General features: G+C 36.5%; 1 protein-coding gene across 4 annotated transcripts in view; it reads left to right on the top strand.

The window, feature by feature from the left end:
- CBLB (Cbl proto-oncogene B) overlaps positions 1-17,242 on the top strand; it is a 219,748-nt gene that overhangs the window by 186,526 nt on the left and 15,980 nt on the right. For all 4 annotated transcript variants that reach the window (XR_004299783.1, XM_032406461.1, XM_032406460.1 and 1 more), the window contains one exon: positions 5,521-5,640. Coding sequence is in view for 3 of the 4 variants with exons in the window: in XM_032406461.1 (XP_032262352.1) it covers positions 5,521-5,640 (120 nt within the window). In the remaining variant the exon portion in view is untranslated. The remainder of the gene's footprint in view (positions 1-5,520; positions 5,641-17,242) is intronic.

Below are 17,242 nucleotides of genomic sequence, written 5' to 3'. Positions count from 1 at the left end.
GATTCAGTAATTCTATACGCTCCTCAGTGTAGCCCACAAAAAGCGTAGTCACCTCTGTCACGAGACAGTGTTGTTATAGTATTATTGACTCTATTCCCTATGCTGTACTTTCAGTCTCTGTGATTTATTGTATACCTGGAAGTTGGTACTCTTAATCTCCTTAAACCACATGTTAGAGTTCCTCCTTTTCAAAAGAACTATTTTAATTCTTCTTACATAATAATAGAACATGAAGGTTTCTTTTGACTCATAAATAAACATTTAAGTACCATTTTGCAAATGATTTAATACATTATGTATCTAAAGTAGAAGATTTGTGACCTTTCTGCACTCTTATTTCAGTGAACTTCATTAAAGAACCCTCTATAAATGATGAAAGTTTGACTCCCTAGTTGTAGACCCATAAAAGGGAAATAGAGGGGATCGCTGTCTTAAAGCAGACTGCATGAGCATTGTACCGTTGTTGCTGTCACTGTGGTTCAATCGGGAAGATTTTAGCCTAGTGTAATGGTAAACCTTTACTGGGCATGATTGAGATTTGGTTTCCTTAATGAAATCATTATCCCTAATTGAAGACAAAGGATAGATGACTTAAAAAAAAAAATTAGATTTCCTCATGGTGTTGTGTTAAACACCTGATCAAACCTCCCTCTTTATTCCCAGCGTTCAGTGCCCTGCACACTTGAGTCAGGTTCACCTTTCCAGCCTTATAAGCCCACTGACTTCTGTGAAGCAACAGTCTCCAAACTGCAAGGTCTTGGGTTTCTGCGAAGGAGCCTTAGGACTCCTGCAGGATGTGGAGGGAAGCAAAGCAGGGGTGCAGCTCTGATGCTTCTTTGATCTGGTTTCCGTTTTCAGCCTTCATGCGAGATTTCTTTCAGCAAATAGTCATGCCCACTGCTGTGCATGAGCATCCATTCTGGATGGGCTAGTCTTATCTTAACAAAACCTAAAGAATCTTCAAAAAAAGCTTTATACTTTGCTAGCACATATGTGCTTTTGTTCAGATTACAAAAAGGCCCTTCTTTTGTGCTGGTGGGTTGAAAGCGGCCCCCGTCCTTCCCCCTTGTGCCGGGACCAGTGCTCCAGGAACAAAGCCAAGGCTGTATTACAGTCTACTCATTCCCATAACTGCATGTCTTTGTGCAGTGCACCAAATACACAACATATCTGGCAGCCCTCATTGAACGTTGCTTTCACTATTTTTCTGACCTGGAATCTCTTTTGAAGTCCTTATCCAATCCTAAAGTCACAATTCAACTTGAAAAGCCCAAAAAATTGACTTTATTACAGTTAAATGAAAGTTTTCCAGTTGCATCCAGAAGTGCAATGTCAAAGTAAAATAGAATATTTAGGTCATTAGCAAGAGTTATTGAAGAGGATTTAGGCGGTTCTGTTAACTATGACCTTTATGAAACACTGTCACCATGTGGCTACCATGGGAGCTCCTGCCATTTGAGGGTTGTACTCAGAGTTCAGACCCGAGGAGGCGAGAGGTGAGGTCCAGTGCTCAGCTGTCACGGAGACAGTCAGTCTCAGATTGTAGTCTGCAAACCAGCTCCATCAGTGTCACCGGCGGACTTACATAAGATTACAGTTCTTAGGCTCCACAGACAACTTACCAAATCAGAAACTCTGGGAGTAGGACCGGCCATCTATGTTTCCACAAGCCTTCTGGGGGACTGTGAGGCATGCTCAATTTTGAGGGAAATACTGAGTTGGGGTATTCCTGGCGGAAGGCAGCCAGGGTGCTCACGGGAATTTATACCTGACTGCAGAAACCACAGCGGATTAAAGGACCTGCAACGTTTAATGAGCGAGACGACCTTCGGTATATATACTGGGGTTGTTTCTAGTTACAGTATCTGTGAAAAAAGGGCTAGATTTCCTCAGTGTTTCCTCCGAAGGCAGACCAGTGAGAAGAATGATTAAGAATGAAAATGTTGGGGCACCTGGGTGGCTCAGTCGTTGAGCATCTGCCTTCAGCTCAGGTCATGATCCCAGGGTCCTGGGATCGAGCCCCACATCGGGCTCCCTGCTCCGCAGGAAGCCTGCTTCTCCCTCTCCCACTCCCCCTGCTTGTGTTCCTTCTCTCACTGTGTCTCTCTCTGTCAAATAAATAGATAAAATCTTTCAAAAAAATGAAAATGTCATTGTAATTTCCTAAATTAAGAATTCTTAAACATTTTTTTTTCTTTAAGAATTATTGAATCAGAGGGGTGATGAGTTCTCTAACACTGGAGGATTTAATCAGTGGCCTGATCACTACCTAGTAGGGATTTTATGAATGTGAGTTAAAGAGTGAGGGCCACAGAGAGGGAGGAATTTCATTTCACCTAAATAGCTCTTTAGACCCTTCTAACAATTAGATCCTGCATTGATATTCTTTTAAAATGTGGAGGATAACAGATAAATCTTCCAGATGGTTTTTGGACAGCCCCGCAGGAAATATGCCACTGTTTTAACTGTCCAATTTTATTTGCCTCTTTTTCTACACTTGAGTAAATATTTGGAAGTGTTTCAGATTAAAAAAAAAAAAAAAAGGAATTAAGAAAAATGTTCCATAATGCCACCTCCTAGAAATAACCATTTGATAGGTTTCCTTCTTACATAGCATAATTTCAATGAATATTTTCCCACTTCTTTTATAGTGAGCAAACCTTTCCTCCCAGTCTTTCCTTAGATTTTTATAATCTCTAAACTAAGTATTAAAATTTCAATTTAACATTACCATACTGTAAATCACAGGCAATAGTACTTTGCTTTTAGAATAGATTAATCCCATCGTGTTTATTCACTCATTTCTTGAACATTTATTACTATATAAATGGTACATTGGCTATGGTATTTTCAATTTGTATGTTTTAATTCTAACTGTGGATATAAAATTTTACTTTAATTAGTTTTTGAAGAACTTATTTTTAAAAACTTTATTGCTTTTCAAATTTTCTTTATCAGGAGACAGTTGGTGGTTATTGTACTGGGTTGTAGATCTTTTCCCATCGAAGCATGAATACTTTCAACTTTACAACCTGCTCTAGAAGCCCAGTATGCCCTATCCCTGACCAGTAGCAAACTTAGCGTGAAGGAAGACACATATGATAGTGAGTCAGAACTGAACTAAGTATTTTTGCTATTTATGGTAATATTTTTAGTGTACCCTAGTGACTTTTAAAGTGAAATAGTTTAATGGAGCAATATCCTACAACTCTGTATTTTGTAGTCTATTTATGACCCTGCAGTATATCCAGGATCTAATGTTTAGTCTTAAATGCATGATTAGTACAGCATAAGTATATTTGACAAACCTTTAAATTACCCCTAAAGAATTTTTTTTTAAAGTGTATGTACTGTAAACAGGCAATCTTTCCCAGACCTAATGTTATATCAGTGATGTTTAAAATGCACAATAACGGAAGGTAAATTTTATTGAATATTCAATTCTAAATCTTTGGGAAATTTCTAAATTTGGGCAGAAATCACCATACCTAGTTCCAAATACTTTACTCTTCCAAATGAAAAGATTAACATTTGTTGCATGGGATTTGATTTATCTTCTCATTGCTTCCAAAAATGTTTCAGCAAAATTAATGAGGCTGAACCATGGACTCTTCAAGTATCAAAAGTGCAAAATCTAACATTAATTTTAATCTTGAATTTAATGAAAGCAAGGTAAGTAACCTTCCTTAGGTCAAAAAATCTCTAGCAAAGCAGGGGTAATTATTGTACTCAAAATGGGGAAAATAATAAAGACCTCAACTCTTGCACTATCTAGTTAAAAGTTAGTATGTGTTCATTTTCTTTTTTTTTTTTTTTTAAGATTTTATTTTATTTATTTGACAGAGAGAGAGAGAGACAGCTAGAGAGGGAACACAAGCAGGGGGAGTGGGAGAGGGAGAAGCAGGCTCCTGGCCGAGCAGGGAGCCCCATGCGGGGCTCGATCCCAGGACCCTGGGATCATGACCTGAGCCGAACGCAGACGCTTAACGACTGAGCCACCCAGGCGCCCCATGTTCATTTTCTTCTTAAATAATCAAATTCTTACGTATTCTTAATGACAAACTTCAAGGGATGTTAAAACATTGGATCCTTAATATTTACAATCTAAATCTTATGCTAGCAATTCAGATTTCACTGATTTTGAATTTATGAAAAATATAAATTGGCCTGGGTTTATTTTGGTAGTTAAAAGCAAATATTTATGACGTTTAGGCTACTTGCCAAGCAGTGTGATTGGTACTGTGTGTTAGGGGATATAATTCAAACATGATGAGTAACATAAGACCCATTCCCTCAGAGGAACTTACCGTACCTCTGGAGATGCTGGCAGACATAAAAGAAAGTAATATGAGAGAAGAAAACAGAGGAGCCAGAGATAGAAGTGGTAGCTAAGTAAATTATCAGTGAGCCAGACATTGCAGAGGTAATGTGTATCTACTCAGAAATGAAACCAGATCTATGGATTTAAATCCATATACTACTAATTTTAAACCAGTTAGATTTATGGTCCTAACAATTTAATATGGTACCACTGACAAAATTTATTTTTCTGCCTTCAGTTCCAGTTAATAAACATCATTAAAAGTAGCAAAATAATTTTTAATTTGTGTATAATTTATAATTTGCACTATTGCAGATGCCCCCGCTCTGATGATCAAGGTGGTTAAAAATATCACTTTTTACTGTATATGCAAAGTTTAATGTTACTAATAGTACAATTTTTAACAATTGAATCTACTCTTCAGTGACCCAGTTAAAAATGACTTTTAGCATAGGATGCCCAATGTAGTAGTAATTTAAAAGGCACTTTATATATACAGGAGATTTCACACACATGGATTCATTTAAACCTCACAAACCCCAAATGTCAGGTACATTTTACAGATTATGCCTAACGCTTAGAGATTAACTGATGTGATAATGACTCTTACAGGCAAAATTCAAAACTTTTTTTTTTTTTTTACTGTGCAAGTTTCTTTTTTTTTTTTTAAGATTATTATTTATTTGAGAGAGATAAAGGGAGAGCAAGAACATGAGGAAGGGCAGAGGGACAAGCAGACTCCCCGATGAGCAGGGAGCCCAACTCAGGGCTCCATCCCAGGACCCTTGGGGCTCAATCCCAGGACCCCAGGATCATGACCTGAGCTGAAGGCAGACGCTTATCCAGCTGAGCCACCCAGGTGCCCCTACTTTGCAACAGTTTCTACTCATTGTACAGGACAGAATGGGACAGAAAATAAGAATTCAAAGCAGCTTTTATCACTAAGAATTTTATAATTAAGATCTGAAAAATATATAATTAGTACTTTGTATTGTCTAGAAATAAATAGGAACAGCATATTTGAGCAAGTAATGAATAAATTAGAAAATAGGATTAGAAGATGGTTAATATCAGTTATTAAATTCTTATTCTAATATTTTCAAAACTTTTGCTCTTTATAGAGAATTTCTAGAATTTTTTTTTTCCAGCCACTTGGTAAAGATAACCATTTTAATTTGAAAATTATCTTTACTTTTAAGATCCCTTTTTTGATCCAGCAAGTGGCCAAATTCCTTTGCCTCCTGCTAGGAGATTACCAGGTGAAAATATCAAATCCAACAGATCATCACAGGACTATGATCAGCTTCCTTCATCTTCAGGTGAGTTGGCTAATAATAGTAATAATGCTTCCTTAATGTTCATATAGTGCTTTTTGCTTTTCAGAGCACATTTCTATTCATTATATAATTTAATGAGCACTGCCAGCCTAAAAAAAGTATTTTTATCACTTTGCAATTTGCTTGTATTATGAGAGGAATGCCTACAAAACTGCCTCATGAAATAGAAAAAAGAATGATGCCTTCATATTATCTTTGTTCACTCAGTAAAGCACATATTCTGATTCAGAATCTTTTCATTCTCTAACTTTTGTTTTGCCTTACCAGATATGAGAAGTGGGAAAAATCTCTTTGTACATCAAAGTGCTGCATTCTCTTATTTTTTGACTAAAGGAAGAAATCTCTTTAGAATTAATATTGGCACCAAACTATTAATTTTCAAAGTGCTGTGCCACAGTGCTCTGCTGGCAGCTAGTAAGTAGAATGGGAGAAGGATGTGCCATTTTAGTAAATACCAGTCATACTTCTGGCCATTAATAATGAAATGCTGCTGCTTTGCTTCTTTGGGAGGCCATCCCCTACCACCATATCTCAAATAGTTCCTAGACCTTATGCAGTCATTTTCTGTGCTCTTCTTGTGCTTTATTTTTCTTCAGTGCACCTGTCACTACCTGAAATGCCATTCATTGTTGGTTTGATTTGTTATTTATCTGTCTTCCTTGCTAGAATATTAATGCTTTGAAGATAGGAGTCTTGTTTGCTTCACTGCTATGTCCCCATATGTTCACAAGAGTGCCCAGCGCATGATTCTTGGATAGGTAGATAGCTGAGTAGGGGAGTGGATGGGTAGAAGGAGGGGAGAGTAGCTGATGTATGTGTTATGCTGAACACACATTTTTCTTTGTTGAAGTACAGTTGACACAATGTTACCCTAGTTTTAGGTGTACAACATAGTGATTTGATGAGTCCATACCTTATGGTATGCTCACCCCAAGTGAACCTACCCTCTGTCACCATTCAGCGTCCTTACAATACCACTGACTGTATTCCCTATCCTGTACCTGTTATCCTTGTGACTTACTCATTCCATAACTGGACACCTGTATCTCCCACTCACCTTTACCAATTTTGCCCGTCCCCCCACACCCTTCCCCTCTGGCAACCATCAGTTTGTTCTCTATGGGTCTGTTACTGCTTTTAGTTATTTTGTTCACTTGTTTCATCTTTTAGATTCCTCATATAAGTGAAATCAGATATATTTGTCTTTTTCTGACTTACTTCACTTAGCATAATACTGTTTATGTCCATCCATGTTGTCACAAATGGCAAGATCACATTTTTTTTTTATGGCTTTATGGCCGAGAATATTCTGCGTGTATACACACACAGACACATGTGTGTGTGTATAGATAGATACACACACACACACACACACACACACACATCATCTTTACCCATTCATTGATCAATGGACACTTGTGTTGCTTCCGTATCTGGGCTATTGTAAATAATGCTGGTGCAAAAAACATAGGGGTGCATATATCTTTTCAAATTAGGGTTTTTGTTTTCTTTGGGCAAATACCAGTAGTGGAATTACTGGATCATATGGTATTTCTATTTTTAATTTTTTAAGGAACCTCCAGACTGTTTTCCCCAGTGGCTGCACCAATCTACATTCCCACCGACAGTGCTTGAGGGTTCCTTTTTGCACATCCTCGCCAACACTTGTTGTTTCTTCTCTTTTTGATTCTAGCCATTCTCACTGGTGCAAGGTGATATCTCATTGTGGTTTTGATTTGCACTTCCCTGGTAGTTAGTGATGTTGAACATTTTTTCATGTGTCTATTGGCCATCTGTATGTCATCTTTAGAAAAATGCATTCAATGGGGTGCCTGGGTGGCTCAGTCGTTAAGCGTCTGCCTTCGGCTCGGGTCGTGATCCCGGGGTCCCAGGATCGAGCCCTGCATCGGGCTTCTTGCTCAGCGGGAAGCCTGCTTCTTCCTCTCCCACTCCCCCTGCTTGTGTTCCCTGTCTCGCTGTGTCTCTCTCTGTCAAATAAATAAATTTAAAAAAAAAAAAAGAAAAGAAAAATGCATTCAAGTCCTCTACCTATTGTTGATTATCTGGGGGGAGGGGTGTTGAGTTGTAGAAGTTCTTTATATATTTGGAATATTGACCTCTAATCAAATACATCATTTGCAAATAGCTTCTCCCGTTCAGTATGTTACCTTCTGGGGGGTTTATTGATGTTTCCTTCACGGTGCAAAAGCTTTTTATTTCAATGTAGTCGCAATCATTTATTTGAGAAGACCTATCTAGGAAAATGATGTCAGAGAAATTATTGCCTATGTTTTCTTCTAGGAATTTTATGGTTTCAGGTCTCACATTTAGGTCTTTAATCCATTTTGAGTTTCTTTTTGTGTATAGTGTAAGAAAGTGGTTGTTTCAAAAAAAAAAAAATGGTTCAGTTTCATTCTCTTGCATATAGCTGTCTGGTTTTCCCAACATCATTTGTTAAAGAGACTGTCTTTTTCACATTGTATTTCTTGCCTTTGTTGTACATTAATTGACCATATAATCACAAGTTTATTTCTGGGCTCTCAGTTCTGTTCCATTGACCTATGTGTCTGTTTTTGTGCCAGTACCATAGTGTTTTGATTACTACAGCTTTGTAGTATATCTTTAATCTAAGATTGCGATAACTCCAGTTATGTTTTTCTTTTTCAAGATTGCTTCGGCTATTTGTGGTCTTTTGTAGTTCTATACACATTTTAGTACTATCTGTTCTAGTTCTGTGAAAAATGCTTTGTGTATTTTGATAGAAATTGCATTGAATCTGTAGATTGCTTTTGGTAGTATGACATTTTAATTCTGCTACTCCATGAGCATGAAATATTTTTCCATTTGCTTGTGTAATCTTCAGTTTCTTTCACCAATGTCTTATAGTTTTCAAAGTACAGATCTTTCACTTCCTTGGTTAGGTTTATTCCTAGATATTTTGTTCTTTTTGGTGCAATTATAAATGAGATTTTCTTAATTTCTCTCTCTGCTACTTCATTATTAGTATATAGAAATGAAATTGATTTCTGTGGATTAATTTTGTATTCTGCGATTGTACTGAATTCATTTATTCTAGCAGTTTTTTTTTGTGGAATCCTTAGGGTTTTCTGTATATGGCATCATGTCATCTGCAAATAGTGACAGTTTTACTTCTTCCTTACCAGTTTGGATGCCTTTTCTTCTTTTTTCTCTGATTGCTGTGGCTAAGACTTCCAGTACTATGTTGAATAAAAGTGGCAAGGGTTGACATCTTGTCTTCCTCCTGGTATTAGGGGAAAAGCTCAGTTTTTCACCATTATGTGTGATGTTAGCTGTGTATTTTTCACATATGCCCTTTATTATGTTGAGATATGTTCCCTCTAACCCCATTTTGTTGAGAGTTTATCCTGAGCAGATGTTGAATCTTGTCCAATGCTTTTTCTGTATCTATTAAGATTTTTATCCTGTTCTGTTGTGGTATTTCATGTTGATTGATTTGCAAATATTAAAGCATCCCTGCATCTCTAGGATAAATCCACTTGATCATGGTGAATTATCCTTTTAATGTATTTTTGAATGTCATTTACTAATATTTTGAAGATTTTGGCATCTATGTTCATCAAGGATAATGACCTGTGGTGTCATTTCTTGTGGTGTCTTTGTCTTGGTGGTTTTGCTATCAGGGTAATGCTGGTCTTACAGAATGTATTTGGAAGCTTCTATTATTTTATTATTTTATTTTATTTTATTTTATTTTATTGGAATAGTTTGAGGAGAATAGGTATTAACTCTTTAAATATTTGGTAGAACTCACCTGTGAATCCATCTGGTCCTGGACTACTGTTGGGAGGTTTTTGATTATCAGTTCAATTTCATTACTAGTAATTGATCTGTTCAGATTTTCTATTTCATCCTGATTTAGTTTCAGAAGATCTGATGTTTCTAGAAATTTATCCATTTCTTCTAGCTTGTCTACTTTGTCGGCATATAATTTTTTTGTAGTAGTTTCTTATAATTCTTTGTATTCTGTGGCTTCAGTTGTTACTATTTTGTTTCTGATTTTGTGTTTTTATTTCTTAATGATCCAGCTAAAGGTTTATCAATTTTGTCTGTTTTTTCAAAGAACCAGCTCTTGGTTTCATTGATCTTTTGCAATGATTTTTTTTTTTTTTTAAGTCTCTAATTCATTTATTTATGCTCTGGTCTTTTTTTTCCCTACTTCTACTAACTTGGGTTCTGTTTGTTCTTCTTTTTCTAGTTCCTTTAGGTATAAGTTTAGGTTATTTACTTGAGATTTCTGTTGTTTCTTGAGATAGGTCTGTATCACTATAAATTTCCCTTTAGAACTAACTTCTTTCTCTATATAAAATCCCAAAGATTTTAGACCATTGTGTTTTCACTTTCATGTTTCCATGTACTATTTTATTTCCTCATTGACTTGGTGACCCATTGGTTGTTTAGTTGCCTGTTGTTTAGCCTCCATGTATTTGTGCTTTTTCAAGTTTTTTTGTCTTGTGATTGATTTCTAGTTTCTTAACATGTGGTTGGAAAAGATGTAGGATATGATTTCATTCTTGCATTCACTACTGTGAATCTCCTCTAGTGTATTTTTCATTTCAGCTATTGTACTATTCAGCTCTGGTTGGTTCTTTTTTATCTCTTCGTTGAAGTTCTAAGTTCTTCTGCTCTTCTCTGCAGCCCAGTGATCATTTTTATGATCATGACTTTAAATTCTTAAGCAATATGCCTGATAATCTACAGTTCATTTAGGTCTTTCTCTCAGGTTTTGTCTTGTTCTGCCACTTGGAGCATGTTCCTCTGTCTTGTCATTTTGGTTGATGTTTGTGTCTATGAATTAGGTAGAACCCCAACTTCTCCTAAGCTTGAAGGAACACTCTTGTGTATAGTCCTCCCTTGTACAAACTGTGTGCCTGTGGATTTGGCTGGCTGCGGGAGGTCCCTAAGCTGAAGTGTGCATGGGCTGGGGTGATCCCAGGGCTCTCCAAGCAGAGAATGCCCTGGCAGCTGAAGCTGAAGTGGGTACAAGCCAGGATGTCACCGGGTGCTCAGTGCAAGAGGTGCCCTGGAGGGCTGACTGGAGCTGAGGCCAACACAGGCTGTAGGGGCCCAGGACACTCCATGCAGCAGGTGACCTGGCAGGGCAGCTGAAACCAAGATGGGCATGGGCTGGGGATTCCTAGGGTGCTGCATATTGGGGGGTACCCTGGCAAACCATCTGAAGCCGAAGTGTTACGGGAAGTGTTCCAGGCTTCAGTGCACCTGTGCCCCCTCAGTGCAACAGCTGGAGCCACAGCGAGTGCCGACAAGGGTGCACCACTCTGGGGCTGCCATGGTGGGACAGTGAGGGCTGGTGTGGGCTAGGGCCCCAGGGCTCAGTGAGGTGGTAGTCCAGTCAGGATGCCTGAACCCTGCTCCCATCCATTCAACCAAGGTGGAGGGGGGAATGGAAATCGTGTATTCACCAGCCTGCCCAACCTGGAGAGAGTTTTAGCAGCTCCCCCATTGTTTGGTAGGGTTCTAGGGCTAGTCCCTTTATATTCTAGTTGCTCTTTTAAAAGAAGTTTAAACCACAGCTTTGTTTCTGTGCCCTAGGGCAGACAGATCTGCTCATGGTCCCTCGGAACCATCCCTCCACATGGCAGCTGGCAGCATCAGTGGTGGGGATTCCCTTCATGACTGTGTCTCCATTTCTCTTGCTGTTCTGTCTGTGGTCTATCTTTTGTTGTACAGAAGCTGGTCAGTCAGCCCTCAGTTCTTCAGGAGGAATTGCTTTATAAATAGGTGCAGAGTTGGTGTGTCCATGGAGGAGGTGAGTTCAGGGTCTTCCTGCATTGCCATTTTGGACCAGAACTGAACACACCTGTTTTTTTGAGCAATATTTTTGTCTCATAATTGTAAACATCAGAAGTTTTTCCTATGTAGCTTCTTATCCTCTTTCAAGATTTGATAGTGACAGCCATCCATTCTGTAACCTCTGAATCAAGATAATTCATGAGTTGCTTTGAGAATTATCAACACGGTAGTTCTTATGTACTTGATGACATGTATTGGAGAAGCCCCTCTATGGTTTTACATGTTCTAACATTTGAAGAGATCTCAGAAAGTTAGAAAATTTTATTAACCTATTCAAATTTTGGTCCATGCTGTCTTGCCTATTTACTTCTAGTCCTTTCAAGATTTCAGATATATCCCTGGGTAGCCATTGAAACACTGTAGTTCCAGTCGAAAGCCTAGATTTCCAGATAGATGAAAAAATGTGAAACTCAAGAAGGAGTGACATTATCTGACAGCCTCTACATAAGAGAAGGAAGCAAATCCCTTCAGGAAGTAACATTAAAATACAACTTTGAGGAAAGTACCATGACTGATTTAAAATAATCTATTCACTGCCACCAATTCTAGATTAAAAGAAACATATATTCAAGTTTTTTGAAGAATTGTGGCCAAAAGGCTGTATTTACACAGCTTCTTTACAGTTTTGCTCCATAATATGTGGGTGTTGTAGAGCCCAGAGGAACATCATTCACATATGATTTCAAATGGTAGGAATTCTGATATGCATTACACTAGAAATTTCAAGGAAGAACTTTTGAGTCACAACCTTGTTGAAATATCCCCAAATAGGCATTTACCAGAAGTCTGAACTGGCTTTTACCTGAGAGATAAAAATCGTCTTGATTATTACTCTGAGGGCCTCAGCTAGCTGTAACATCAAATATTTCAACCTACTCCCTGAACTCTCTTTACAAACACAATTGGACCACAGAAAATAAGATACTTTTTTCCATCAAGGTATTTGCTGACATGCAGTTCACGGGACTGACAGGTTGCCCACTGGTTTATTTCACACCAACAGAGGGCTGGGCTTGTTCTTTGGATTAGGTCTGTCTATTAAAAACTGGAGACTGGGTGCCATGTGTCTTTAGGATTCTCAAAGCCCTTATTTTGCAGTGACGTGTTTTTATTAAGGTCTTTTTAAAATGACCTTTAAGGATTCCGGTATAATTTGTATCTTACAAATTCAATTTCTCTTGTCTTTCATAATGTTCTAAATAAATGATAGTGATTTATATATAAATTTTCTGTGAAAAAGAATATTTTTTAAAAATTTAAAAATATTTTTTCATTGATTTAAAAATATTTCCTTATCTTACCTAAAAAGAATGTATGCATGTATGTCTACATATACCAACAGCCTTCCAAATATTTTATTCCTCCCCCAAAATAATATTCTTAGATGTAACAACTGATATTTAATATGAATGTCATAATAGTTCATCAGAAATAAGTGAATTTTTTTTAAAAAAGTGGATTTTACCAGACTCTGTTAAATTCACATATACCTGTATGTGGGGCAAACTTTTTTTGCGAATAATCTCATTTCTTCACATGGGGTTCATGTCTCTATCAGCTACGTGTGAGTTTTTATAAATTTTCCAGTTTGCTTTTCTCTTGTTTTAAGATATAATGTGCTATAGTTTGAATACCATTCTTTAAAAATCCAGAGAATAACAAAGTCATAATGATGTGTTTGTGCTCGTGCAGATGAAGTGCAGAATTAGCTCATGGGAAGCTTTTTCATTTCTTGATATTTAGAAGGCAGTTCAAAATAACACTAAAAAAAACTAGAATTTCAGCACATGACTTATGTTAAATATGTTTGTAACTGGTAAAAGATCTTATTACCAAATACAATAACAAAATAAAGGAGGTCTCATCATAAAAGGAACTAATTCCAATATAGTTTTTTTACTAGCTTAAAGGAAAATAGAATATTGAATGATTTTATATTAAAACCAAATATTCTATAGAGATCTCTATAGAGATCATCTATTGATCTATAGAATATTCTTAAAATCTCAGTTGAAAATCGTGGCTTCACTTCAGTCAAGGGTTGGAATTGTGTATTGTCATTAGTGATAAGATGTTTGAAGATAAATTGTGTTTATAACATTTTGTTTTGTGTTTCAACAAAGGAAAATGCAGTGTTAAGAGTTTCACCACAATTCAACTACCTGAGATGTCTTTTACACACAGCTCTAGTTTTCAAACTAGAGTTTCTAGAGTCCTTTTTTCTTACAAATTTAATAGTAATATAGTTCTCTTATAACCATTGTCTGGATGTATTACAAAATTGTATAACTTTAGCCTTAACTATCATAATTATCTACCACTGTGTATGTGAAGATTTTTTTTTTATTTGTAATTTAGTGAAAACTATATTAAAACATGTCCTTATAAAATCAGTGTATCTATACTAATAGCAATTGAAGTTTGTGGCATAAATGAGTTCTAGAATTGATCTAACTTCCAGTAGAATAACAGAGTCATAATGATGTATTTAAAAATTTTTTAATGCCTCGATCAGTTAAATTTATATTTTTATTTTAATTCTCAGATATTGTTATAGTTGAGAAAATCAATAGTCTGAGTCTTGATGTCTATCTCAAATATTATCCATGAAGTAGTAAATTATCCGTGAAGTAGTAACTCAAGTAAGACTCGATATCTATCTCAAATACTATCCATGAAGTAGTAACTCTAACTTAGAGATGATGTCTCAGATTGTACATAATAATTAATTTCTAAATTTGTTAGGCAGTTACTGTGGGCCAAATGTTAAGCTAAGAATTTTGAATATAGTATATGTATAAACAGAGGAGATAATTCAATATATATAACATTTATGTGTATAACTATGTAATTATATATGTATGTATATATCTCATTTATTGGATATTATAAATATAGACAAAATTTTATTCCTCACAACCAATCTGAAATAGTATTAATGTCAATTTATAGAAGAAAGTAAATTACCCAGGGTCTCACAGCTAGTAAGTATCCGTATATTAGGATATGAATTCTGTGTTTTATCAGTAAGCTATGTGTGCATTTTTATTGTTGTTGTTAGCAGAGTTTGTTGTTATCCTGCCAGTAGCTAAGCCAAAATTAAGTTTAAAAAAATCACACATGCATATAACAATGATTGTTAAACAGAGTTTAGAGATGCCCAATGGATAAAGTCTGATAGAAGCAAAGGAATAGTAAGGACGACAGAGGGATGGAAGAGAGTATTAGAAATTGTACTAGAGATTTCGAAACCTAGATTCTGGTCATGTTTCACATGATCTTAGGAAGCCACCCACTCTATGCTTTCTATACTTTTTATATCAGCAAAATCATTCTATTTCTCCATATTAGATCTTTGAGCAGCTTAGACCTGTAAAGCTAGCAGAGGGGATCTGAGGCAATTTGGTTTTTTTCTAATTATGAAAGTAGTACATGCACATTGGAGAATAAAATGCAAAAACAAAGAGAAGTCACTTCTAACCCATCATCAATCAAGAACATTGTTGCCATGTTGGCGCACTTCCTTCTAATGTTTGTGTACTTCCTTCTAATGTTTGTCTGTGTACATGTTCACAACATTGAGATCATACTCAGTATGTCAATTCTGTCTCAATTCCATTTAACATAGTTTCATAAGTAACTCACCACATCATTAAGTTTTAAAATAAGTGTCATTTTAAATTATTGTATGATGGTCCATCATTTTTATGTGCTGTCACAGACTAATATTTTAGAAGTCTAACAGAAACCCTAACTTTATTTGCAAGAAAACTAATGAATTAAATGCCTCTGCTTTGGTCTAGAAATATAGAAACTTGGTGTTATAGCTATTGTTAAATAAGGCTTAATACGACAAATAGGAAATAGATTCATCTGTGTGATGACATTTGCTTATTAGATACATCTTTCAAAATATGTATTTAAAAAAACCACCAAACTTTAGACGATGAAGGGAGTAATAAATAAGGACCTCTTGCAGTGAAATAGTTGGTAGCCCCTGAAGTAGAAGTGCCATCAACCCTGAGAAATGTGACAGCAGTGTACCTTGCCTTTTGTTTGCTTTTTTTAATCATAATCTGCCTAAGGACCCTTTTAGACCTTTGTTTTTTCTGTAATCACTCCTGCCCTCCTGCAACAATGACAGTTTAATACCACAGATATACTCTCTATTTCTGTGTACCTTTTAGCATCTAAGACCTTTTCTCATCCCTCAAGGACCAATTTTCATCCTCCTGAGGATACTGCCCTCATTTAGAATGCACGACCTGGAGTAACCATTTAAGGTATTATTCTAACCATGTGTTCATCAGGATTATTCCCGTGCCATCCAGGACTTTTCTCAGTATCGCTTTGCTCTTTTATATGCTCAGATAATGAAAATTGAATCAAGATTTAACCCTAAACCACCGCTTCTCAAACCTTTCAGCCCACCAAGGAGTTAACTCTGAATCAATTTCCTGATTGTCCACTTTTGGTTAAAGCCCCAGTGTGTTGCAAGTCTGTTTTATCTTAAAAACTTGTGCAAATTTTACATTTTCCTCCTTGGTCAATCTGTAATCCTTGAGTAAAATCGGTGCTCCAAGAAGATGTGCTATTTATATCCTATGGCTCCATGTGTTCTTGCACTTATTTTGATGCCATTGCCATTGCTCATAGCTCAAAAATACAGTGAGCATGGGCAGCAGCACTAGAGTAACACATGTCATCCTTAAGATATTGAAAGGTCATTTATTCAGGTACAGAAATTTCCATAGAGTTGGTAAGATTCATAGTAATTCCAATGTACTCCAAAAGTATAATAACTTTTGGGGAACTATAAGATAGTTTCATCTTCTGTTTCATTGCTCCTTTCTATTACTTACCCATTCTAAAGGGAAAAAGGACCTGGTGTCTCTTTCAGACATGGTGAAAAAGAACAAGCTGTAAAGTGAAGGCTGTCTATAAGCTTTGGGAATGGATATGTAGAAAGAAAGATTAGTTTTAAGCAGTTTGCTCTAATGATGAACATGAAAATGATCTCCTCCTCCCCTTTTTTTAACTAAAAAAAAAAAAAGGAATCCTTTGAGAGTGGGAGAGAATCTTAGGCAAGCTCCACACCCAGCATAGAGCCGGATGCAGGGCTTGATCTCACAACCCTGAGATCATGACCTTAGCTAAAATCAAGAGTTGAATGCTTAACCAACTGAGCCCCTACCCCCACTTTTTTAAATAGTTTCTACTCTTAGTTCAGGTTGTAACAGATCTTCCTTATTAAGATGTTGCTTAAAAGCTTTCTATGGAATTAGCACTCACAACGGATTCCGTTTTTTCCCCTTCCACACTTCTGACATTACTTTTAATTTGTAGTAATTACTATTCATGGCATTTAAGTATAGCAGTTATCATAAATGTGAATTCATTGTCCTTTATTTTTTTTTGAGGTAGCAAGTAAGTTTGATCCTTGGATTTGTCATAATTTCCCTAACTTGAAATTTATTTTTATTTTATTATGTTATGTTAATCACCATACATTACCTCATTAGTTTTTGATGTAGTGTTCCATGATTCATTGTTTGTGTATAACACCCAGTGCTCCATTCAGTACATGCCCTCTTTAATACCCATCACCAGACTAACCCATACCCCCACCCCCCTCCCCTCTAGAACCCTCAGTTTGTTTCTCAGAGTCCATGGTCTCTCATGGTTCGTCTCCCCCTCCGATTTCGCCCCCTTCATTTTTCCCTTCCTGCTA

Source organism: Phoca vitulina, unplaced genomic scaffold (assembly GCF_004348235.1).
Source record: "Phoca vitulina isolate PV1807 unplaced genomic scaffold, GSC_HSeal_1.0 scaffold8, whole genome shotgun sequence".
NCBI lineage: Eukaryota > Metazoa > Chordata > Mammalia > Carnivora > Phocidae > Phoca > Phoca vitulina.
The sequence above is the reverse complement of the archived record's forward strand: the minus strand, read 5'-3'. Positions and strand labels throughout refer to the sequence as shown.